Source organism: Drosophila biarmipes, chromosome X (assembly GCF_025231255.1).
Source record: "Drosophila biarmipes strain raj3 chromosome X, RU_DBia_V1.1, whole genome shotgun sequence".
Taxonomy (NCBI): domain Eukaryota; kingdom Metazoa; phylum Arthropoda; class Insecta; order Diptera; family Drosophilidae; genus Drosophila; species Drosophila biarmipes.
In genome coordinates this window covers 15,347,697-15,374,093 of record NC_066611.1, presented here as the reverse complement: position 1 = coordinate 15,374,093, position 26,397 = coordinate 15,347,697, and the positions used below count along the sequence as shown (strand labels likewise).

The following is a 26,397-nucleotide window of genomic DNA, read 5'->3' as shown; positions in this document are numbered from 1 at the left end:
TCTCCTTCTTCTGTCCTTCTTCTCGCCGACACGTTGGTCCTGTGTTCCTTTTCCGGCTCCCTTCGACTGTGGCAAGAGTTACGCAAATTGCTGAGCTGGCAAAGGCTGTAAAATTTTATTGGGCATACACACAGCCGACGAGCCGACGAGCCGACGAACCGACGAGCCGGTACAAATATGCGGTGCTTCAGTGGCGGGGGATGGAGTTATTTTGCAGGTTTCCCTTCGCTTCTGGTGACTGGTGGGCCGCATTACGGCCTTAATTTCCAAAAGAAGCTTTGATTTAAAAGGGAAAACACGAAGACGACGACCACGGGGCGATGAATTTATTGTCGGGAGTATAAAATGTTATGGCCATCAGGTAGAGGCCAAAAAAGAAAAGAGTAAAGGGCTTAGTGGGGGCGTGTCACCTGTCGGCGGGACAAGGACTAAAACTGTTATTTGCACTTGGCTCAGTTACGTGCCGAATCAATTGAGCACCGGCTGATGCTGAAACATCGGGGGCGTTGTTGAGAGGGGGCCATTACAAGGGGGTACCCATTTTGGGGGACACACGACCGGGCACTGTAGTTGAGCATAAATCATTTAAGTCGCCTTCTTTACATGCAAAATGTTTACTCAACACCAGTTGGAAAACGACGAAGGAAATCGAAATTATTTAACCTAGTCTTAAGGTCGAAGTTTTGAATACCCTGGTTATGGGATTTGGTCGAGCGTAAGGGAAAATCCTTTAATGGAAACATTATGAAGTACCTAAGAATAAGAATTGCCAAGCTGAATATTACTTATAAGTCTAAAAAGAAAAATCTGATGGATGTAAAAAATGGAGATACAGAGTTGAAGTAGTTATGAATATGAAAATCAAGGGAAGACATATTGCAACCTGAATGTCATACCTTTAATAAAAGAAATCTGATGGCTATAGATGTAATGCATGTTTTAAATGCAAATTTCTCCGAGTAAGCAGTTACAAAGTCAGAATTTTATATACCTTACAAGACCGGAGTCTCGAGTTATTCCCTTTCCTGTAAACTTTTGGGACCAACATGTAATACCCCATGAAAGGCTGCATAAAGCGAAGGGCCCATAAAATTGCTGTAAATTCAGTGGGTGATTGCCGTGTGGTTGGACGGAATGGCTGGGTGGTTGGGCGGTTGGGTGGTTGGGCGGTGCTATTGGTGGCCCACACCTGCCTGGCATGCCAAATGAAGTAAAAGATCTTGGCGCCGGAAAATCCAACAACGTTGCCACACCGGGTGATGCATATTTGATGCTTGTTTTACATATGCCAACCATCCAGGGACACATGCTCGAAGCAGCCTATGCCAAAGCGCCAAACCACCCACCCAACCACTCAACCAGACACACGCACACTTTGCCAAAATTTGTCACTGACAATTTTCATTAATTTAAAAAGCCAAATAAATTGTGAAGCTTCAACCGCAACAAGAGCAAACATCTATGCCAGCAAAGCGGAAACAAGCAACTGACGCATATCATTAAAGAGTAGTTACTGTGGGTGGTGCTGGGCGGCTGTGGCTCGTCCTGGGCGGCAAATGGGGTGGGGGTTGGGTGGCTGATGGGTGGTTTTACTGGGCGTAAGGTATGCATATGTAAGACGCTCTTAAATGGATAGCTTGTTTGTGACGCACAAATAAACACACTTACGCACTTGAAGGCAGGTAAAAGATGGCAGAAACCACTTGCCACCGCCACCACCGCCCACAGAAACCACCCAGCCACCCACACACTGTGCGCTCACCTACGCAAAATCAGTGCCGAAGAGTTGAAGTGGTCTGAAGAATTTAAATATAACTTTTTCACAAGAAGAAAATATACTTGAATGGCACTTGTGCTGCAGATATTAATATCCCGAGGGTTTTTTTTTCGTTAAAGTTTACTTTAAAGAGATTTCATTGGCAAAATGAATCCTTGAAATATAAGAACACCTCGTTTTTGTATATCTAAAAATATTTGTTTAACATTTTTAATCAGCGAAAGCAGACAACGTTGGAATAAATATATTGTCAAAGTAGAAAATATACTTTAAACACTTTGTGTAAGAACCTAGCTCAAATATAAAATATTTTCCAAGGATTAAATCAATTAATTTATTTCTTTTTTGAAAAAGGAACCCCTTGTGGAAAGATATAGTTAACAAATTTGCAGAAATAACACTGAGTATCATATTAAACCCAAAAAATAATTCAGCAAAAAATTCAATATTCCTTAGGTTCTTACATACAGAGTTCGATAACAGCTTAATTAGCGCAAATATTTAACATTTTTTCAAAGTTGAAAGCAAAAATGCAGACAACGTGTTATTGCAAAATGCAATTTGATACTGTGAGGCGCGCTAAAGTGCGAAATAAATTTCGTTATTCCTGGAATTTGGTTATTTCTTCTTCTGATATATATATTTTTTTATAATTTATCCGCTGCGTTTTTCCAGTGGCTTGAATTCAGCATTTCCAAGGGGGGGTCAACGAACGAGCGCAATGTAAATTCATAAAGCAGCAACTTTGTTGCACTAGCTGTGGGCCTATACGTATATATTTATGTGCGTTTAAGTGTGTACATATGGATATATAGCTCCTGTGGCATCAACTTCCGATGTCTGCGCCTTCGCACTTTCGGATGACACCGGTAACAACCAGAAAACCCGGCCAGCCAGCCACCCACTCAGGCTGCCGCGGGAAAACACTTCCTGTCATCACACACACGCAGATGTATATGTGGGGGTGGCAAAAAAAATGGGGAAAAACCACCCACACATGTGAAAAGTTACTGGATCCTTTCGCCAGCAGTCATGCTAATAATTTGATGGCACAAGCGAGCGAGCAGCGACAACGTCAGGTGTAAAATATTGTTAAGCGCAAACACCGGCGCAGCCACCACACAAATGCACTGAAAAAAAAATGTGCTAAGACTCGTCGTTTTCTAACAGCAATTACACACACATGTGCCGAAATACTTTTATGGTTTTTGCTGATTTTCGCAAGTGCAATTAAAAATACGTTCTTAACAAATGATAAAAAATGGTATATGATTTATAGTGTATTTCTCATTAATATATTATTTTTTGAAATATTTTAAAATATATTTTTTTTGTTATTTTAAGAATTATTTTTTAAATTTTTAAGCCTTTAAAAAAGTATATTTTATTGATGAAAAAACAAAAACATTAAACCCTATAAGATTGTATAATATTTATATTTTTTACATAACTATGGTATAATATATCCCATTTATGGTTATCCGTTGGTTATTTTTAGTGTTTTTTTGCTAGTAAAATATTTGCTAAGTAGTATAAAATATAAAATGGTATAAATATCGTACTTCTCATATAATTATTTTTTGTTAAGAATATTTCAAAAACTATTCGCAATTTTAACTAACAATTAAAAATATTTTAAAATTCCTTTTCTGATGTTTCTTTAGGGTCTTAAAACACTATCCTTAGTAGAAAAAAGGCTTTTAAATCTTGGAAAAGCTCTCTTAAATATTCCTATGTCTTTGACTTCTCTGGTTTAACTATAAATGGTGCAGCTTATGATTTTTGGGTTCTAACACTTTTTATTAATTTCCAAAAAATATAGAAATTTAATTTAATCTTCTGCAATAAGTTGTAGTATAAATCATAGCCCTAGATAGTCGTCATTCTCTTGGTGTAACCCGTATTCATATGCAAATCGGGGAGGGGGGAGAAAAAGAAAAGCCAACCGCCGACGAGGAGGAAAGCGGGGGAAAACAAGCTGGCGGTGCGAGTTGAAAGGCATTTTCGTGTTGATGTTGCGTTTTCATTACGCGCAATTTCGGCTGCCACGCCCCTCGCGTTGTTAATTTTCTTTGATGCCGCCGCGCGCGAATTGAATTAAATTCTATTAAAAAGTCACCAGCGAACAGCAGCCGGGATATAAATGTGTCGAAAATATGGGATTTGCCGGTTGCCTTCGATTGTGGAGCAGGGGTAAATGGCTATAACTCACCTGCAAATTGGGCGGACAATGATCCAGCAGCTCCAGCATATGTTTGATATTCTGCGCATCCTGTATCACAAAATTCAATTCCATATCGAATTCACCGCCGACCAGCTGGAAAAAGATGCAAAAAACGAGAGATACGCGCAGGTTAAAAATGTGTGCAGTTTTTGGCTAGATTGCAGAGACATTGGGCGGGGGAATATCGTTGAAAAATGTTCACAATTAGTTGAAATCACTTTTTCTCCCTTCTTTTTTTTTTGCCTCGTATTTTAAATTTATTTTGTTTGGCCCTCCCTCTCTCGCTCTCGCCCTCTCGCCCTCTGGGCATGTGGATAATCTGGGGGAAAAATATGCGAAAAGTTGACGGCAGATTTGTAATTGGTAAAGTTTGAATTGGAAATAATGGATGTGTGTTTGGAGAGCGTGTATTCAAGTGGGCGGGGAGTGGGGAAAATGGAAAATGACTGACAAAAGTTTTCTTTTTCAGAGATGAGATAACAGAGCACAGAGGCTGCCGAGCACAACTAACTGTTGGCTTACATCCATTGATTGGGCAGAATCAATGTAGTTTCCATTTATCTAGACCGCACAAAAGTGCAAAGCCCCAGATAACTTTGCCGGCTTCTTTTAATTGAAATCAAATGAAAATGGTAGAGCAACATTTTCGGGTAATCTGCATTTGACAATTTATTTATTTTTTACAAGAGTTGAGGAACCAGGAAAAGTCTTCTCTGTAGTTCAAAAAATCAATGAAAACTTAACTTCAAATAACAATCTATCAAAGTCATTGTTTTCTTTACAATCTATAAATAAATAACTATAGATTAAATAGTGATTTAAAATTTCTAGAGCCTAATTCTAGTTGATGGATGATGATCGTAGTTTTTATGGCCCATTTTCCTTAAGCAAAGAGTGTTTCGAGGGGAGCTGTGAGGGGATTATCATTTAGCAGGCCGAAAGCCTGGGCTCCCCTGCCATTTATTTTCACCCCTATTACTGGAAAACCCCGGCCCTGGCTTTCCCCGGGCTTAGGCTAAGTACAGTCGAGTGTGTTAACTGCTCGAGAGCGTGTCCTAGACACATCCTTTTGCCATCGAGCAGCAATCAGGGCCTCCTTTCAGCGGCAACAACAATAACAATCAAGGATGTTGAGAGGGGCGAGAAACCCCCAGTCACGTCACAAAAACGTTGGCGGCAAAAAAGGTTCTAACTTAATTATGCCAGGCGCCAAGAAAATCCACTTCCATCGAATTCTCTCAGACTACGCCCATTGTCAATTTATATATATATATGTATATATATAGAGAGATATTTTGGTGTCCGAAAAAATTGTTTTTCATGCTTTTTGCGCGCTTTAATAAAATCAGCAAAAATAAATTCAATAAATTGATTAGAGCAAATGGGTTTGGTAGAGGGAAAAGGACTTTTCTATGTCTAGCTCACAAGTGGTTACAAGTGTCCTTAGAGCAGAAAAAAACACGGACACACACACACACAGAGCGATATAAATCCCCAACTGTATTTATGTCTGTTTTTGTTTGTTTTTCTCGCATTTTTTCTCGGGGAAAAACTAAGAGGGTTTTGGGAGGGTGCCTTTGGCGGCCGACAGTTTGGCGCCTGGCCATCAATGGACGACCACACCCACAGGCCCAGTGTCCTTAACCCAAGCCACCCAGCCACCCAACCACCGCCCCACTCACTACTCTTCTGCGAGTGCACTCGAGAGCAGCTTTATAATTATGCGAAAACGATTCTACCGGCTTTTCCGCCCAGCCCACACATTTTTTTTTCTATCCCTTTTCGTGGTTTACGGCCACGGCCACGCCCACAATTTGCCTTATCACCTGGCAACAAACAAGGAGAGAAATAAAAAAAAGTGGAGAGGAAAAGCCAGGTAACAATATGGCCAGCAAATCTGTTGTGATGCGAACATAAAGCGAAATCAAAGCCGGAGACTTCTCACCCTCGGATTTGTTTGCCGCCTTGGCGTGGCAATGAAAACAAACAGCAGAGGAGCCCCTAAGTCCCACGGATTAGGGAGCAATTTATAATGCCCCTTTAAGTCGGTTGCCCAAGCCAATCCTGAGCAGCAAGCCAGACCATACCAGACCAAAGCAAATCAAACCGAACCGAAGCACCCGACCACCAGCAATCTCGGCGGAAGGATTTTCCTCATTTCGCAGCATAAACACAAGACCAGTGAAGCTTACTGGAGAGTCCTTTGATTAATTTAATTTCCAGGACTCGGCCCACTTAAAAATCGATTTAAGCTACAGCTGCTACAGTATAAAATTGCAAATAATTCATTTTAAGGCACTCGATACAAAGAAAAAAATGAATAAAAAATAATAGATAAACAAACAAAAAATGAAAAAATAATAAAAAAAACAATTAATTAAATAAAGAAAATAGTGATAACAAAAATATTAAAATAATACAAAATATAAAAAAATATTAAAAGAAAATAAAAAAAAAATGAAACAAAATAATTTAAAAAAAATACAACAAAAAATAACGAAAAATAAATCAAATAAAAATAAAAGAAATTATTTAAAATACAGAATTTTAAAAATATAATATAATATATATTAGAATTAGTTAAAAATACCGAAACATTAAGTTTCTTTGTGCATTGATAATTTTATGAACTACTAATACCGCATATAGCTTTCTAAAAAAGTATTATATGGCTTTTCGAGTTTTCAATGACAACTTATTTACTTAGTTTATTTTATTTCAATAACTATATTTTAGGTTTTTAATATTTCTTTAATAATCGCACTCTTTAAATTAGCCAAAGACTTGGGTACAGCTTTGGGAAAAGCACTATAAACTCCATTAGGCGAAAACCACAAGTGTGACAAGCAAAGGAATTCATCCATTTTAAACAGCCTGAGAGATACCGAAAACGGGGGAAAGGAGGACGCTTGGCAAGGAGAAAGGAAAAACGCTCATTCATATTTAAATTAAACTTTGTGGAAAGTTCTGCCAGTTCTCCTAGCCATCAAACCAGCCTCCCAATTAACGCTGCCACCCACAATTTTCCCGCCCGCCTCGCAGCTTGTCTTAGTACAAGCATTTTAAACGCCGCTTAATTATATTCGTCTGCCACCCCAAAGAACCATCACCACCACCCCCCCCCCCCCCCCTCCCCAGAATTTTCCACAGTTTTCCCCCCACGCTTCCCAGCTTTTTCCCAAGGAGCCCACCGAGCTTCGCACCTTTTTCTAGCACATTTAGTCAATTTTAAGTTCATTTAAAAATGCGAAGAAAAAAGTTGTTCCTTTCTTTCGCCTCACTTTGCTGTAGATTTTCTACATTTCATTTGTGCGGCGGAAAAGCTGTGGAAACTCTGGCAATGACGTGTCGCCCGTCCGCCTGTCACCTTGTTATCCCCACCCACCTGGTCGCTTATTTAAAGTAAATTGAATTTCTATTTTATTTAAAATGCGCATTGAGTCGCACTAAAAGTTCCTCGAGTGCCGCCCCACCATTTCCCGGCCCAGTTTTCCGGGGGTTTCCTCTTTTCCTTTTCGTTTTTCCGTTTTTTTTCCTTTTTATTTCGGCTGTGTGAAGGTGTAAAAATTACAATTTTACACTGGCAATGAGACCGAAATTTCTTTCTTTGTTTTTACTGCTTCTTGGGAGGAGTCTGGTGAATGGTCCTGAATTTCCCCACTTTCTCTTTGCCAAGTGAAAGAGAGTTTGCCTTATCTCTTTGGTAATTCAATTGGATTTCAACAAGAAGTTGGGGGGGGAAAAACGAGGAAAATGGAAAATATAGAGGGGCGTTAACTGCATTGCAATCGTAATTGAGACAAAGTTAACTTTTTGAATAAGTAAAAAAGTCACTTTTGCCTCGCTATGGAAAAGCGTTTAATAATCTTGTTATTTGTGAAATAAATTGGTGACACAATAAAAGTTTAAATTACACATTGTCGAACTACATATGTTTAGTTTGTTTTAATTTAACAATCAAAGCCGGAACCAATATGTAAAATAGCCAATGGCCAATTACAGAAAATAATCGAAATGTGAATAATTCATCAGTTTTATGAGTTTAATCCTAGATTTAATTAAAGACATCAATTGCATGATAAAATGCAAAGCAAAAATGTAACATAGTCATTAAAAAAAAAACAAATCAATTGGTATATATGTATAATATTTACCCTTTGAAATGTATTTTATTTGATATTTAATATTTCCCACGGAAATAACCAATTAAATGCAAAATAAATTTGCTTTTAAGCGGTCTTCGCTGTCGACTATCAAAAGTGTATTGATTCGTTGTTCGCTCAACCTACGGACTAATTTTTTGTTGGCCACATTTCCAGCACCATTGGCAATCCCCCAAGAACCTTGATTACGCCTATGCAGATATTCACAGCAATTGAGTCGCAGGTCTCGGGGAAAAACTGCCTTTTCCCCCATTTCCATTGCCCGATTTTTGCTTGGGAAATGCGCTCCCTTCTGCTCTGGCTTTTCCGACTATTCTCGCCAGACTTCTTCTTGGGCTTTGTGGAACAGCGCCCTCATCACCATGCCACTTCACTCCCCTTTGCTTTGCTCTGTGCCGAATTTTCCCGACTCGCCCGCCAGCCAACCCCCCTTCTTGTGTCATTAGGGAATATTCGCAGTTTTCTCGTGGTTAAGCTTTTAAAACAGTTTTGAAAAGTACATAGGCTCTGGGGTTCCCCTGCCATCCACGCTTATCATACGTAAAAATTGTTGCCACAGTTTCCTTTTTTTTTAACGCTACTTTTAAGTTCGGTTTTGGGTTTTCTCGGCTCATTTTTTTTGGGGGGGGCTTCACTTCTTTGTGTGCTTTACTCAATTTCTGTTTTACTTTTGCTGGGAACCAAAGAAACCGAGCAAAAAAAAAAAGGAATTGCTCGTTGGGGAAATTTTCCTGCACAAGTTTTTATTGTTTTTTTTCTTCGGTTTTTTTTTTATTGTATTTCCTTTGGCTTTCCTGGCACCTCCTTGAGGGCTTCCCAAAAGCAACTTGCTAGATTACTTTTGATTGTTCTATTTGAATATTTTACAGCTGGCATTGCGGCAACTCTCCGCCTGATGGCCTCATTAGTTGCGACTCCATGGGAGCATATCTGGCATATATCTCCGCTGCCCCTTTTCCTTTTGTTTGTGTGTTGTAGGAATTATTGATGATCTGGGGGAAAACTCCCTTTATACGAAATCCGAAACCCCCACATCATTTATCATGACGAACAATTGCCCCAGGACCAAAACATTCTCCTATAATTATTATTTTTCCACCGCCATTTATACTGGCTCCTTCTGTGGTAAAAGGATTCCCTGGATTTCATATACACATATACGCACATACGCATAACTGACAGACATCAATCAGATTCCTGGGAAAAAAACAGCAAGGAAACAAGCGGAGAAAGACAATAAAACAAAAATGGATGGAGATAGGTGCGTGGCGTGCACTGGGGGAAATTCGAAGCTAAGTGCAAATGGCATTTTGGTTGGATTATCAATACCTATCTTTATGCCAACAATTGTTGAAATCGCACTTCCCATTAAAAAGTTATAGGTTAATGAAGTTATCGACTCTAGGTGGCGCTATTGTGTGTTTTCAATATTGTGAACAATCGCTTTGCTGCTTGCATATCTCCATCTCTCTTGCACTCTCCTTAGTGGAGTTAAGGCCGTCAAATAGAGCTTTCTTTCTCTTTGTTTTATTATATCTAAAACCTGAGATTATTAGATGGCAGTATATTATTTTATTTTATTTTATTTTTAATATATCTAGTTCTTTAATTTGAACCGGATTATATTATGTAAATTCCTTTTTTTTATTTTTCTTTTAAAAATAGTTTTGTATCATCATTTTATCAGAAGTTATAGCCATTTTGGCAGTTTCATTTGCGTTTGATACAATTTTTCTCAGTGTATATCTAGATATCTTGAGTTCAGGTTGCTTTATCCTCCCGCCCTTTTTTCAGCATTCAACATTTATTTATTTTTTGGTTGTTTTTTTTTCCTTGCTGCCTTTAATCTGTTTTATCTGGCACAGCTTTCGCTCTCCTTGGCTTCTCCTTATCAATATGCAAAAGTTCGTTCCGGCGAAAGAAAGGCGAAGAAAGTGTGGGGGAGTGGGGCGTGGGGCGTGGGGCGTGGGCGTGGCATGTTGGAAACTTTTGGCTAGAAGGCAGCTGATTGAGTGTATAGTCCAGTGGACAGGAGGGTCGGGGGCCGGGGGACAAGGGACTTACTTCTCTGCACTGGAAATTGTTAAGCATAGACATTAAAATAAATTTATGCCATAAAAGTACACACACACACACACACACATAGATATTTATATGTATAAACACTGGGTGGATTTGGGAAGTTGAGTGAGCGCAGAAAACGCTGAAAATTGTTTATCGCCATGAAAAGTTTTCAGTTTGCCCCTGCTACTGGTTGTTCTTGTTGTTTGTTTGTTTGTTTGCTTGCTTATTTTTCCTATTTTCCATTGCATACTTTGCAGCGCATGTGTTTGTCTCTGTGTGCGAGTGTCTGTGAGTGTGTCCCTGTGTGTGTCTCCTGTGCCTGTGTGCGTTTCCAGTTAATCGAAAAAGTTAATCATCGAAGTTTTTCGCCGCCAGAGCTGCTTGGTCACTGCGAAATTTATTTCACCAAAAACAAATGAAAATCAAAAATTAAAAACGAAAATCGTCTGGGGAACAACCTTTAGTCAAATTGGAATTTTTTGGTAAGTTTTGAGAAAATATTAACTAAACTTTTGACCTCAAAAAGCAAGGTTTCGGTTGCCATACTGCAAATAAAGGTCGGAATGAGAAATGTCGTATCTCGTTGTTCAATTTTCAATCGACTGTCATTCAAACCCAAAAAACTTTAAATTTTGCCATTTTTCGCCAAAAAAAAAAACCTGATGATTCATAACTAGCCTAAAAAATGGAAAAACTGGGTCAAACTGATGGGAATCGGAAGCATATGAAGCAAGCTGCTCAAAACAGTCTGCCTTTTTGTTCTACGCCGTGATTTGGATGATCTACGGCTGAAAAACCGGAAAGAAAAATCGAATTTTTCGCTAAAATCTGAATATCGCATTTTTGGTATTTTTACGCCCTATATAATAGTTTTCTTTAGCTGCTAAAAAAAACTAAGAGTCGGATCGAGGAATGTCATACATCGTTGAACTCGTCGTTTAATTTTCAATCAATTGTCATACAAACCCAAAAAACTTTAATATTTGCCGGAAAAAGTGTATTTTTGGACAAAATGTTTGACATTTTTTGAAAAAAATAAAGTTACCCCATCAGTAAAGTGCACAATTGGTTAAAAAATGTTTCTTAAGGAGCTCAAATAAAGGTCTTTTGGTTGTAGGCCTTCATTTGGGTGAACTACTCTTGAAAACTCTCTTAAATTGAGTACTTTCCAGTATTTTAAGTATTTCTCATTTTTCTCCTCGAAATTCGAACCACCCATGAAGAGATAAATTGCACATAAAAAGAATCGAAGTGAAATTAGACATCAAATGGATAGAAAGCGTACATTTGGGAAATGAGAGACGGGGCTCTTTTTTCAGATCCATCCTACGAGTGTGTGTGCGTTTGTTAACTTCCTTTTCATCATCTGAATATCCTTTGGCCTACTCGACTTTGATTTGGAGGCTTACAATTATTACCTTCCCAGTTGATTGGCTGCCGGGGCAGTGGGCTCGACCCACCACCCACCACCCACTTCCAACCACCATTAGCCACAATGAGCTTCCTTTTAGCGGAAGTTTTCGACTGGCAAACATTTTGTAGAGACGAGAAATTGCATTGCATATTATTTGCTGATTGATTGAGTGATTGATTACTGCCGAGGCACCTTCGACAATTTGGGATCGAAGGAAAACCACCCTCCTCTGCCGCCTGCCGCTTTTCAGCTTTTCCAGGGGAGTGGGGCCCCGCATCATCATAGTCATCACGTAGATATTTTATAGGCGCTGCTCCATTGAAAGCCTTACAAATTGTCATTTGAGCCCTGAGGGGAGAGAGCCAGAGCCAGCAGCTAGCAACGCTGAGTTATTAAGTGCCAAATGACAGTCCTCTTCGTGTCCTTTGACATTGACTTGACTGCCGAGCCACCAAAAAAAAATATATATATATATAATAAAAAATGGGAAAAGAAAGACAGCCATTAGTTTGTCATTGTCTGCGACATCCTCGACTTTGAACGTCAATAATTGAGCGTAAAATATGATTTAAAAAAAAAAAAACCAAATGATGGGGGGTTGGTTTCTTCCGCCCCCAAAAAGAAAAAGACGACAGCACCTGCACTTGTCTTGATTGCTGTCTGCTCTGACTTCTGGATAATAACGAAAAATTCCACTTGTATTTTTCTCTCTTGCCCAGAGAATATATATCCTCTGCCCTCGCCGCAAAGTTCAATTTGAAAATGGTGGTTCTTGGTGGATAAGTACTGCTTGACTGCGCTTTTCAATCTGCACAAAAAGCCAAGCGCAAGCAGGAAAATAAAAGCAGGACGGAGTGTGATAGAAAAGCACACATTACTTGCAGCACAACAAAATGAAAAATTAAGAAATCTTCCCCCCCATCTCACTGAAATAATACTGAAAGTAATGGCAAGGCGAGCGAAAGGAGAAAGGATTCTTCTGTGGCTTTTGGCCGGGAATGCATTTGTCTGTTCGCCGTTTCGACCGCAATTCATCAGGAGCGGCATAGAACCTTGGCCAGGACAGCTCGACTGTTTGGATGCGAGACGGGACTCAGGGTAGCAGGATTCGAACAAATTAGATGACAGGATATTAATCTGGCGAGCGGCCATGATGGGATTATTGATGAGTGTGTGTTGGTGGGATTTAGTTTTAGTTTTAGTGCCTGCCACTTGCTCGGGGGATAATCGATAAGTGATTAAGGCCGTTTGCCATACGACAATTTCCTATGATTTCCGAAAGACCAAAAGTGAATTATCACCTGTCTTGGGTGTCCTAAAACACCTCATAATTGCCTTTATCGTTGCGATTCTCTCAAACCTTATGGCAATTAACCTCGAATGGTATGGCACTTAATTCGATTGCCTTAGAAATTTGATATTTTGCGGGGCCAGGGCTTTGAAATTATTTGACAAACGTGCCTGCAATTAAATTTTCTGCCATTAAATCTGGGTATCTACACACTTCGATTCCAATAAATATAAAAGTTTTCAGTTATAAACTCCTACATTTGAGAGCAATATCTTTTTCTTTTACAAGTATACATTCTTTTATGCAATTTTTGTATAGGTTTTCTAGATTTTTACAATAAAGGTTTAGTAATTTTTTGGTACAAATTCCTTTTTTTGCATTTCAGTGCTTAAAAGAAATATAATACATAGATACAAATTAAACAGAATAATACTATACAATTTCTGCTTAGAAGTTTGCTGGATTTTACAATTTTAGAATAAAGAAAACCAAGATTGTTTACATATTTACTGGTAAATTTTCCACTTTTCGCTCTTAAGTGCTCGAAAGAAATGGAGGCTCCGCCCACTTTTCTGGGCACATTCGTGGAATGCACTCTCCAAATGCCAGAAATGGGCGGGGGAAAACTGTGGGCGGTGCTGCAGAAGGAAGCACTTTGCAACTTCCTTGCTGCAATTGGAGTGGCAAGGCTTTATGGCGGCTGCCACTTCGTTTTGGCACAGGTAGGAGACAAAAGAAACGGAATACTTGCACGAGGCGAAAAACAACAACAACAACAACAAAAAGAGATACGGGAAAATGCGCCTTTCAGCTGAAAAGCCAACGGCCTCTACAACTCCGCCCCGCCTTTTGCTTTTTGCATTTTTCATTTTGCTTTTTGCAAAATTAGACAAAATTAGCAAGGAAGCTTAGAGCTTCCAGCTTCAGACTCAGGAAAGATAGAAAAAACAAAAAAAATGGAAAGGGGAAGGACGAAGAGACAAACTCTTGAAAGCCAAAAAGCCGCAACGAAAATGTGGAGGTTTGGGGCTGAAAAGGTGGCCACTTTGCTTAATTAAACGCGCCAGTTTCGTTGTGGCTAGAGATTGAAAACTGTGCCAAGTGCCGCCAGTCGACACTTCAAGTGGCTCCCTCCCCGGGCTGGGGCAATTTTTAATTTAAATAATTAAAGAAAAGGTGCCAACTTGAGTTTATCAGCCGAAGGAACACGGAAGTCTTGGTGCGCAAGGCAGAAAAATAAAATAGAAAATAAAATAAAATAAGAGGCGGTGGGTAAAAAATACCAGATAGGAGTACACCACCCCTGGTAAGTGCCATCAGCATTTGGCATCAGCACTTTTCATTTTAGCACCTTTCAGCAATAAAATTTTCTGCACAACTCGACAATTTTATGCTCTCCACCCACAGACAAAAGGTGGAAAAACACAAGAACCGGGAGTCTGGGCCAAATAGAATGGGACCGACTAGTCGTAGTTAGAAGATCTACACGCTCCGATAGGCGTAGACTTTTTAATGAAAAGCCAAAGGAGAATATCCTTAGAGCAGCACCCCACCCCACCCCACCCCACCCCACCCCAACCCAGCACCAAGAAGAAGAGCAAAGTCTTGCACAAAAGTAGCAAGTGAACGAGACTGCGATGATTTGCCATAGATAAGGGCACATCCCTTTAGACCCGCAATCCCAAAAGGCCCAAGCCCACACCACACCATACTATACTAAAAGCCAGGATGGAGATGGTGTTGCCCCGATAAGGTGACTTTATTGGGTGGGGTTAAAGAGGCGAAAACTTCTCCGACGAGAAGTATCTGAATATCAGATTATATCAAACATCAGAGGTGTCTTTTTCGCGGAACAAAGGGAAGTTATCAAGCGTTTCTTTTTTTTTCTTAAAGAATGTACCCATTTTGTAATTGATCCGCTCCACCCAAACAAAACTATTCTATTCCAGTGAAGCTTGTGCCCACATATTTGAACATTGCCCAAAAGCTTAAATCAAATTTGGTTTTTATTATCATTAACTAGCTTTATTCCACAAATTGGGAAAATCGGACCATAAATTGAAAAGTTTTAAGCAAATGGAGAAAAGACGGACGCTAGGTGGCGCTATTGCAGGGTGCGCAATACTGTTAACAGTCGCTTTTTCCATCTCTCTTGCATTTTCTGTTTTCCAATTTAATTTCCTAGACAATGATTATTTTGTTCGTTATAAGAACGTCTTTATAAACAACTTACTTAATCAAACTAAATGAAATCTGAAAATCAGATAAGGATTATATAAAGATTTATACAACAGTAATAAGCCTGCTATTGAGCAACTAAATTGGGATTAGAAATTCGCCCTTAATTGAATACAGTGAATTAAAGACAGCCACGGGGTGAATTTAAGACAATTCATTGGATTTTCCCAACTCCCCTCCGCCAAGCCACCCCTCTCTTAGCCAGTTGCTTGGACAAGTCAACTAATTAGGTGCCAAATGAGAAAAGAAAGAATGGGAAAATAAAACTAAATGAGAAGGGGAGAGGGGGAGAGGGGGAGAGGGCCGAATGGAGTCGAGTCGACGATTAGCTAATAAGACGATTGGCAGTGGCAAACTTTTGCCATTGGCCACTTTGTGAAATTGTTTGCCATATTTGCAGCTGCTGAAACTTTATCGGCCGTGGCAACACCCATACATGGACAATGCGCACACGGATACTAAATACACGTATCTGTGTGCACACTAGCTATCACGCACACACACGCGAACTAATCAAATAAACTGAACCAACTTGAGGCGATGAACACAACAGCAGTAGAGTCAACAGAATGTGGCTGGATGGGCTATATGTCCTATGTCCTGGGATCAGGCGCTGGCCACGCGCATTGAATATGGAATATATGCGATGGCAAAACACAGCCGCAGCAGCAACAGCAACAGCAACAGCACGGCAGCAACATCCACAGCACAGCACAGCACAGCAGCAACACCAAAAGCACGACAGCAACAGCAACAGCCACAGCGCACGGCAACAACAATAAGGACTCATGTCCAGTGCGGCAATATGAAGAGCCTTTATTAAGTAGAAGGTCGTATCGAGTTACACACTTCGTGTTGAAATTTGCACAAGGCGAGGGAAACGGAACATGTGCGGCCACACTGAGAGAAAAAGGCGAGCCGTAAGGGTCCAAAAAGCATAAGGTTGTGGAGGAGCAAAGCTCTTTCAGTCAAAACGCAAATTCTTTAGCATTTTGAGCAACTTGTTTTGATCAAAACTAAATGAGTTTAATAATTTACAAAGTTCAAGGTTATCAACGCTCCTTTTTAGCTAAAACGCGAATTCTTTAGCATTATTAGACAATTAGTTTTATAGAAAAAAAAGAGAATCACAGCTCTTTTAGCAAAAACGCGAATTCTTTAGCATTTTTTTCAAACTTATCAAATTTGAAACAAAAACGCGAATTATTCAGCATTTTCAGCCATCTGTATGTATAAATAAAATATTCTACATTATTTAAGTATATTTTTTTAATATATATATATTTTTAAACTATATTTTTTTATAAATTAACTAACATATTTTGCTTTCCGCCTTCAAAGCAGTGTCAAGAGAAAGGTGGGGCGGGCAAAAATATCACAGAGTCGCTGGGTTAAGGTTTGTCAAGCTGTCGCAGCCTTTCCGTGGCAAGTGGCAGACTAATTAATGAATTGGCATAAGTTTCTGTGGACTCCACATACCAACTCAGCCCCCCAAAAATATAGCCGCACACTCGCACACACACTCGCCCGCTGTACACAGCATAAATGTCAGAAAGTAAGAGGAGAACGTAGCACAAACTATGTGTTATAATTTACTTTGGGTTTGCCTCGCTTCTCTGCAGCTTCTATTCGATTACAATGCCCAGATGAAGTTACAATTTTGTTGGCGCTGAGGAAGCACCATAGATTGTCGGGTGGTAAAAATGGGGATTTATTAAACCAGAGTATAATAAGAGGGATAGAAATCAGTTCAATTAAGGTACCAATAATTATAATATGAAAGGGCCAATCAAGTACTTGATATCTAGGTGCTTGCATTGAGTGAAATGTCTAACTAGTTTCATCATCTTGCGCAAAAAACGAAACCCAAGACCTTAGTAATAATCCAAGGGGCAGGATTTCCAATTTGCCACTGGCAAAGGCAAACATTTCTTGGTCATTAGTGGAAGTTGGGCTAATTGCTGAAAACCGAAATTCCAGCTCTCAGCCACCGATGCCTCGGCACCGCCACCACCTACACCACCACCGCCACCTACACCACCACCCATTGGGCCACCGTTGAGCCACCATCGAAGCTGCCAGCAAAATTGCTGCCAATTAGCGAGTCTTGTGCGACTAGGCAATTATTATGCGCTAGATGTTGCTGCGGCTGATGCTGGGCCAAATTAGCGACAGCAACAAAATAAGTTTCCCCGTTTAACTACACTGCTTTGCCTCGCTTTCGCCGCTTTATTTCCTCTGGATTTTTCCTTTTCCGCCACCCCATTTAAGTGGTTGAGCAAAAATGCTAGCATACTTTTAAGCGCCGCCTGTGCTGTTCTTTTTTTTCGCGGCCAGAGTGCCATAAAATCCACAACAAAGAAATGCATAATTTATATATACTATGTATAGGTATATCTACGCGTTTACGCTGTATTTTAAATCTAAAACCACGAAAATGTTATATGTACATATATATATATATAGCGAAGGGACATTAGCCGCATTTTGTCTTGGCAACCACACACACACACACACACACACCCCTAAGCCAAAAAAAAGGAAACCTATATATATAGAAAATACACCAACACACGTGTCCGTTTTGTGCATGCGAATCACGTAGGTAAAAAAGGGGCGGCCGGGGGGGCGTGATGTTGCAAAAATGTTAGGTGTTGCTGGTGTTTTTGTAGCTAGTTTAAATGCTCAACGCCGTGCCATGCTCATTTTTTAGTGAAGTTTTATTCGAAAAGACAAAGTCTACGACATGTACGTGCAACAATACACAGGGCGAGAGCGAGATGGCACTACTGCACACGGCCGCAGGAGAGAGAGACGGGGAGAGTGGCGGAGAAAGAGATGGCTGGAGATAGATAACTAGATAGATGTGGCACAAAATAGATGAAGGGCCATATGTAGGTACCTGCCCTCTCTTTCGTTTCCCCCAACTCCAACTCCATTGCCATCTCTATCTGTATTACTATTTCTTTCCCTTTCTTGCTTTCTTTATTTTGTTTTTTTTTTTCTTCTTTCTACACACACTTGCGAAATTGCCAGATTCTTGACAACATTTTGCAGACAGACAATGAATTTCAAGTGCCAAAATGTGAGGAAAGGCATTCGCCTCGTAAATTGAATCGGTCCTGCCAACTATTTGATCCTGTTGGTATTTGCAGAAGCTCTTCGCAAAAAAGGGAAACAACGAAGAATCGCAGGGAGAGCTCCTCTAATTTGCCAGTCTAATATTTGTAGTTGCAAGCATTCTGGAAAACAATCACGTTTGCCCAGAATGACTTGCATCTGCAATACTAATGGTCTGGGCAAGTGTCTTGAAAGGTGTGCAGATGAATGTGCAATTTAAAAATATATATTAAATATTTTCCCTAAAGAATGTTTTTTATACAGAAAAATATTCAAAAAAAAAAAATGTATCAAATATAAATTCTTCTTCCTTTTCCATTTTAATATTTCCTCCTTTGCCTAATTGCCTTCATATGCTTTTGCCCAAATTTAAAATAAAATGCCCAGAAAAATCCAGGTAGCTCTCATAATTGAAACGAAAGCTTTTTGTGACCATCAAACTGGCACATATGAATACAGAAAATATTTGTACAAATTGAGTTTTCTATTTCACAAATGCCAGGGCACAGAGAAAAAATGTCTTGTGCATTATATCAAAGTTGCTGGCTTTTTGTAGACCCCGCTGCCTGGGCGTACTCTTTTTCGCTCAGTGTACACGTCTCTGAGTATTTGTTTTATGGTTTTAGTTTGCGCTTAATAAACTGTTTAAGTTTTGAAATGCAGACGGCTGAGTGGCAGACAGAATGCTTCAACAGTCGGGCCAACTTATTGTTCAAATTGTGCCACTGGCAACAAACACTTGCACGACGCACGACGCACACACACATGCACACACAGATGCAGATGCAGATGCACCCAGACAGGCGCACGAAAAACACACAGATACCGAACACAGATACACACACGTGACTGCATAATAAGCAAGTGCTTGAAAGGCCTCAAAAGCAAACAACAGCAATAGCAGCGGCAACAGCAACAGCAACAGCAACACGAGTGGAACAAGCCACCTCAACGATTCTGTTTGGGCTGCTGATGATGCACAACCAGCCAGTCAGTGGATAGGGACAATAGGGGGCTTAAAACGGGGCTTAGAATGCCCCAAAAAGGGGGTTGCAACGGGGCAGCCGGTGTTTGTGCATGTTTGCCGCACTTGGAGTGTACGCAAATTTGCATAGATTCAAGCATCACGTTCGCGTCTCACCTGTCCAAATGGGGAAAATCCCGGGGGCAGGGTAGGATGGTCGAAGAAAATCCAGGGGAAAAGGTGGAAAATCCCGAGGAGCAGACTTTACATCGTTGAATTTAATAAGCACAATTAGTGAGGAACTTGAAAACCCCATATCAATCTATAATGATATGTTATAATATAATAAAATGGAGTATATCCATTGTAATGTTTAAAGCACTGTAGATCAAAAACGTTTTCAGTCTATAAAATGCATTTGCTGAAAAAGAAACTTTAGCACCCTAAGTGCCTGTCCTTTAATCGCTTGTCTGCACTCTGCTCAAATTTTTTTTCTAATTTTTTTCCAACATCATCTTTAAAAGATGGCTCTTAGGTTACAGCCCCAAACCCAAAGTGCCGCCCACATCAACATTTTTTCGAAATTGATGATGTCGACGCACATTATGAGGTTCAATATCCTGGATAATGACGACAAATTGCGCAATATTTGCACCAGACATCGACCAAAGGGGGCATGTCCTGCAGGATCTGGTGGGTGGCGGGTGGTGGGTGGTTGGGCTGCTCTGGGTGTGTGATATAGCTCGAGTGTCCTTGGTCACCAACTTCACTGCTGTGACTGCGGTCAAACATGATTGATGAACGCTAATTAATGCGGCGGGCCTTGTCCTCGTCCTCGTCCTCGTCCTCGTCCTGGTCTCATTTCAATTCGCTCACAAATTGTGTAATTAATTCTCATCTCGAGTGTCCCTATAATTATGACGCGCACAAACACAGCCCCTTAAGTTGGCTTCACTTGCTTTTCACCCAGCCACTTGAGAGGCCAACAATGTCGCGTTCATCGCGTTGATAGCCTACTGTACTTGAGGGACTTTGAGTAACCAATTTATTTCTGTACAGAAAGTCTACTTGGGAATGTTTTCTTTATATGGGGTTATTTTTAGATATTATTATATTCTCCGAAACTAAAATATACATACATTAATATTATATTTCTTTAAAGAAGTCAGACTCTTCTCCGAAACTAAAATATACATACATTATTATTATACTTTAAAGAAGTCAGACTCTTCTCCGAAACTAAAATATACATACATTATTATTATACTTCTTTAAAGAAGTCAGACTCTCAAATAATCCAATTATAAATACATTTCCTTCATATTTCCCCCGATGTTCCTCCCTTATTTATGCCATTTCCTTATAGACCAACGATATTACCCCATTTATCACTCAGTTTCGCTGGATTATTGAGCTGGTGGGGGGAGGGGGATCAGAATGGGATCCAATCGAAACGATTTAAGGCCACCATTCTCCACGGTTAGTGCGGTTTCTTTCCCCTTTGTTCCCCTACCGTTCCCATTCCATTCCGTTTCGTTCCGTTCGCTGGGTTCACTCGATTCACTCTGCTTCAGTGGCAGCCTGAATTGACAATCATTTTACACTTGGCAGGATATTATGTAAATTGCTTTTCATATTTGTGCAACATTTAAATTCGCACAAACACATACAGGCGAACAAGGTACAGCAGTGGAAGAGAGAAGGAAAGGCGGATGACAGCTGGTTGAAAAAGTAGGCGGCGGAAAACGGTGGGGTGGAAAGTAAATCACGACTTCGCTCCCTGGTAGATGGTCGCTGGTAGATGGTGTTGATGTCAAAGCAAAAAGGCAAGGATGAATCCCGGCAACATCATTATAACGATAGGCAGCGGGCCCCAAAGGCTGATTGAATGCGAGACTGACTGACTGACTGGCTGACAGGCTGAATGAACGAATGAATGAATGAGCGGATGAATGAGTGAACAACTGCCTGCTGCACGAAAGAGACGGGAGACCCTCGAGCCGAAAGAGACGGATGTATGGAGCGGAGGCCTATGGGAGAAATTAACGACGCGTGAAAAGCCTCTCGCCGATTTTCAAATGGGGCATGGCCACACTGCAAACAAACAGGAGCACTTTAAATTAGGAATTAAAACTATAAATCAATCAAGGAAAACAATTCTTAGGAAATAATCCACAAAAAAATGTTTTATCTCAAAAAGCTTGGTGATAAGCGAAGAGATTTTTGAATGAACAATACTTCCAAAAAAAAAAACTCAACAAAATGTTTAAACTCATGTGTTTTGAAGATGTGATTACGTATAAATAATCGAAACCCAGATTCTTGAATAAATAAAGAAAAATATTTTTTTTTGTTAAAAAAATAAAAAAAAATATATAAAATATCCAACATATAATATAACATAGTTGACTATAATAGAAGTTGATGGTTTTTCATTTTTTTTTTAACACTTTTAATGTATAGTAAGGCTTAAAACCCTTTGATTTAAGAGGTACCTTTAAGTCAACTTATAACAAGCAGCAAAGTGACAGTATCTCCATCCCTGTCCCTTTAGGTGTGCCTGTGTTTTTACGTTTCTCTCGATTTTGCCGACTTTTTATATTTGTATTTTTCACAGCCTTGGCCAAAAAAAAGGGGGAGAGAAAAAAGGGAGAAAGCAATCGCAATGTGTCAGTTTTAATGGGCCTGCAATTGCCGCAGGCGCTTGATGTCGGTCTACGGCTCTGTCGCCGTCTCATCCTGCTGCCATGTCCGTGTCTCCGTCCCTTTTCATGGCGAGGCATCGCTGGAACCGATTGGGTGCTAAGTGCATTTCCAGGCCGACAACTCCCAGCCCCCTTTATAGAGTCTGCAATTAAGCCCGGGGTCAGGGGGCAATAGAAAAAGTACAAAATAAAAAGCAGGACCTGGCATACAGGCTGATTTAGGGATGCCAAATTACAAGCACATACATTACACCCATCGAAAATGGGAACTAGTTTATTGGGAACTAGTTCTTGAACAATAAACTGCTGGAAGAAACAAAAAAAATACCTACGAATTTTAAAGACTGGCATTTTTCAACACGCTTAAATAGTATTGCCAAAACGTTTCGTTTTTTAACACTGGAATATGGTTTCTGGAACCAGATCAAGTAGGCCTAGAGATTTGCAAGTCATTCAATAGGCTGGTTGCTTTTTTATTCCTCATTCAGTCGAAAGCAAGCGAAGGCATCAGGCGACGTGAAAACGACGAGAAAAATGGCATTCCAAATTAATTTTACCGTGGTTTTCCTTAATAAATTGACGGCTAATAACCTAATCTGTCATCAGTTTACCATAAGCAAGAGAATGCCGTTGAAGCACTTGATGTTAAAGGCTGCCGAACATTGGGGATTGGACCCCAAGTTTTGGTCTCTGATGACAATCGAAGGAATGCGCCTGCGGCCCTACGACACGGCCCACCTACTGAACCTAAAGGGCCACCAGGTCTTGTGCATCACTCGGAAAACGTTAGTACAACAGCAACTGCACCTGCACCTACAAAACTATAGAACATTTTTTTTTTATTTTTTAAGGATTTCAAGACATTCGGGTTGCAAACTTCGCTATAACTATAGCACAAAGAAAATGTGCAGGAAGAACAGCAAATGATGAAATGCAGATAGCCAAATTTTGTCAGCTGGAAATGATGATTATTAAATGAGTGCCATTGGATAACTGAACCCAGTTCATCACTGAATAAAATACATACAGCATTCATTTATTTGGCTCCGTTTCAGCCACATTTTCAAAGGGCTGTAGAATTTTAAATGGGATTTTCGACTTATTGTCAATACCCATCAATACCTCTCAAAATTGTTGAAATCTGACTATCCATGAAAAGTTATAAGCAAATGAAAATAGGACGGACGCTAGGTGGCGCTATTGCGGGGTGTGTAGTCTTGGGAACAGTCGTAGTGCTGAGAACACATCTCCACCTAGCGGCGCTCTGCTGCTTTCTTTTTAAATTTGATTAAACAATAATAAATAATTTCTGTTTTGTAGTGATTAAATATTAAAAATAAGAGTCTGATTCAAGACCACAATTCAACCGGAAAGTCGGAAAATAATTAAATATCGAATAACCAATTTTTTATCATGTCGGAATGACATTAAATACAATTCCATTGGCCTCGAGCTTCATTTAATCACAAAAAAGGAAATGCAGCATTAATTTATTTGAGCGGGCCCACTTTACTAATTGGTTTCATATTATGCATACTCCGCAGTGGTCCGCAGGTTGAGAATTTCTTTTTGAGAAAAAATGTAAAAAAACTAAAGCATTTTAAATCGATTGGCTATCTACTATATGGGACAATAATCAATTCTTCTTTACTAATTCAAAATATAATGGAAAGGAAACCTTTTCCTTTTTTCTAAATTAAATACTGGTACATTTGAATCAGAGAAAATCATTAAAAATTTCTCTTTAATACATTTCCTTTTAATCTTTATCAATTGTTTATAAAGGCGTAAAACCCCTGTTCTCATTTTATTGAAAATAATTGAACGAAAAGCCCATAAAACGTCACGTTCATTTGAGAATCTGTCTGGGAAGAACAAATTCAATTAACATCACTCATGCGTTGGGCCAGCATTAAATAAATGTTTTACATTTTAACTTTGATTGTTATGCAGACTCAATTTCCCAGACACAAATCACAGTCGGCTTTCCGCCATGACAAGTCAACAAAAAACTGTCCAGATACCTGGAATACCTGATTTTTGGGATTGGGACTGGGATTCATAAATCTGTTGGGTATTTGCTCTTCATTATCTTCGCTTGGAGGGACTCACCTGAAAGTAGAGGAAAACAGAGGGGAGAAGGCGTTAGTCAGTGGGTCAAAAATTTGTGTAGACAGGCTGAAAATCTTTATTACACACGCCCACATGTGTGTTTTTTTTTTTTGGGGTTGGGGGGTTCGAAATGGGGGAATGGCTCATGGTTGTGGGTTTAAAAAGGGCCCATAAACTAGGTCAAAGGTACACCCCATGCATGCCTGGCAAAAATTTAGTTATAAAATCCCAAAATCAGCTTGCCACAGGCAGGGCTCTGCGAAATGTATTTGCCTATTTACAGCCTATTGCACATTTTGATGATGGCAGGCCCAAAAAAAATAGGGAAAAAAACAGGAAAAAAAAGAGAGAAAAACTTAGTCGAGCGCAAACCGAAAACTAAATTGAATTGTGCCATGTGGGGGGGGGGATGAAAATGTGGGTGTGGGTGTGGGTGGGGTGTGTGTGTGTGTATGGATTTTTGGGTCTCTCTCCCTCGATCTCTAGCCCATGGAATTTGTATTTTTCGGGTGCTGATACTCCACCGCCCCGCACCGACTTACCGAGAATGCTTTGAGAAATACCAAACACTGTATGATGCCCTCCATGGTGTCGCCCGTGAGGCAGAAGGTGCCCGTCAGATGGCGCCCCTTGCGGCCGACCGTCGCCGCCGCCAGCGAGGCGTGGACCAGAGCCCTCTGCTGGCCATTGCCGGCGGCGGCGGCCAGTGCTGTACCGCTCACGCCGCCGCCCACGCTGACCATGCCCTTGCCAGCGGCGGCGGCTGCGGCGGCAGCGGCTGTGGCCACGACGCCACTGGTCAGCATTCGTGGCAGAGGCGCCGCCCGCATCAGACGCTCCAGCGAGTCCATGGCGGGGGGTTATCGCTACGGTTATCGTTATCGCTGGTTTGTTATCGCTTATCGGTATAATCGTTGATTTTGATTTTTTCTTTAATTTGTTTTTAAATCGATTCCTCGTCGTTTCGTTTTGCTTTTCTTTTCTTTATTTTAATGTTTCCATTTAGTTGCACTCGAGTTGTTTGGTTTTTCTGGTTGTGGTTATTGTTTTTCTTAGTCTGTCAACAGCGCACATTTTACTCAACTGCAAGTAATTTTTTGTTTTCTTATTTTCGTTTGTTGAAGATGAAAAAAACCCACAAAAACCGAAAAACAATACCAATCACAAAATAAAAAAACTTTGCAATACAATTTGCCAACAAGTAAATAAAAACCAAACTTTATAGTAGAAACTAAGGGAAAGAACTGAAAAATAGGAGGAGAAATACATGGTTATCGGTCAACGGCAGGCGAACAACTGAAGCTGCAGCAAAACAAGTGACCCACAAGTCACAACTACTTCGGTCCATATATAATTTATAGTCAGGACATGGGGAGGGATGCAGAGCGAGCGAAGGAAAGCATCGGGGGGTCTCTATGAGGACTATCAATAACCAGCAGAAAGTAGGCAACGAAAACACCATAAAGAAGTGAACAGAATGGGGCGAGCAGCAGAAATGAACTGCGAAATGCAAAATGTCATTGTGACGACTTTGTGGCCGGCATTTGGGCACTTTGTATGGCCGAAAATACGAGCATATTCCAAGAAGCCAACATGACAGCAACCGAGAGCATCAGTCACGCCCCCAACTGCCATGGTACGCCCTCCTCCTACTCCTCCCCCTGCTCCTCCTCTACCATCTCACACACCCCTCGAACTTTTGACCGCTGACTGGGGACTAATAAAATTCAAGTTAAATGGTTGTTAAAAATTTATAGCAGACGCCTCGGCTTACGTGTGCCATTCTGAAGGCATTGAGAAAACAGCAACAGACTCTACAAACAGCAAGACGGAGGCGGTATTTCAAGGGGGGTGTAGGAAAAATGTGGGAGGGGGGTCGTATGGCAGTAGTCAAAAAGCTGACAGGGGGTCCTATCCGAGGTCGTGGTCCTGCCGCATTCTCCAGGCAAGCCGCAAAACTTTCCAGTAAACTGCTTTCCAATTCTATAAAAATGAAAGATTTATGCTAACCATTTTTGTAAACGATTACCGACTTTAATAATAACTACATATTTATTTTTTAACCTCAGGTTAAGTACTCTATTTCGAGTATTTACTACCACAAAAGTCGACTACCAAATTTTTTAACAACATAAATATTGCTCTATGACATGCGATTTTAATTAACCATAGGTTAAGTGTTCAATTTTTTCAAGTTAGTTTAACCTTTGGTTAAACAATTAATTTCCAGTCGCTAAAGTTCAAACCTCTGGTTGTATTATAACATAACTTACTTGTTGGCAATCGATTTTACTTAACCAAAGGTTAAATATTCATTTTGTGCCA

The 26,397-nt window shown here is 40.2% G+C and overlaps 2 protein-coding genes across 22 annotated transcripts in view; one reads left to right on the top strand and one right to left on the bottom strand.

The window, feature by feature from the left end:
* The window catches only part of LOC108032084 (neurobeachin), a 191,716-nt gene that overhangs the window by 54,571 nt on the left and 110,748 nt on the right, over positions 1–26,397 (bottom strand). For 11 of the 21 annotated variants that reach the window (XM_050887981.1, XM_050888004.1, XM_050888015.1 and 8 more), the window contains exons 2-3: positions 24,615–25,155; positions 3,990–4,094 (exon numbers count right to left, since the gene is read on the bottom strand). In XM_050887981.1, the coding sequence (XP_050743938.1) occupies positions 3,990–4,094; positions 24,615–24,923 (414 nt within the window). In that variant the 5' untranslated portion in view covers positions 24,924–25,155. The remainder of the gene's footprint in view (positions 1–3,989; positions 4,095–24,614; positions 25,156–26,397) is intronic. The other 10 variants (XM_017105936.3, XM_044093413.2, XM_044093409.2 and 7 more) reach the window with 1 other exon arrangement.
* On the top strand, positions 22,418–23,155 carry LOC108032148 (uncharacterized). The gene is made up of 2 exons (XM_017105994.3): positions 22,418–22,745; positions 22,812–23,155. Exons 1-2 carry the CDS (start codon positions 22,495–22,497, stop codon positions 22,885–22,887), a joined length of 327 nt encoding a protein of 108 aa, XP_016961483.1. The 5' UTR covers positions 22,418–22,494; the 3' UTR covers positions 22,888–23,155.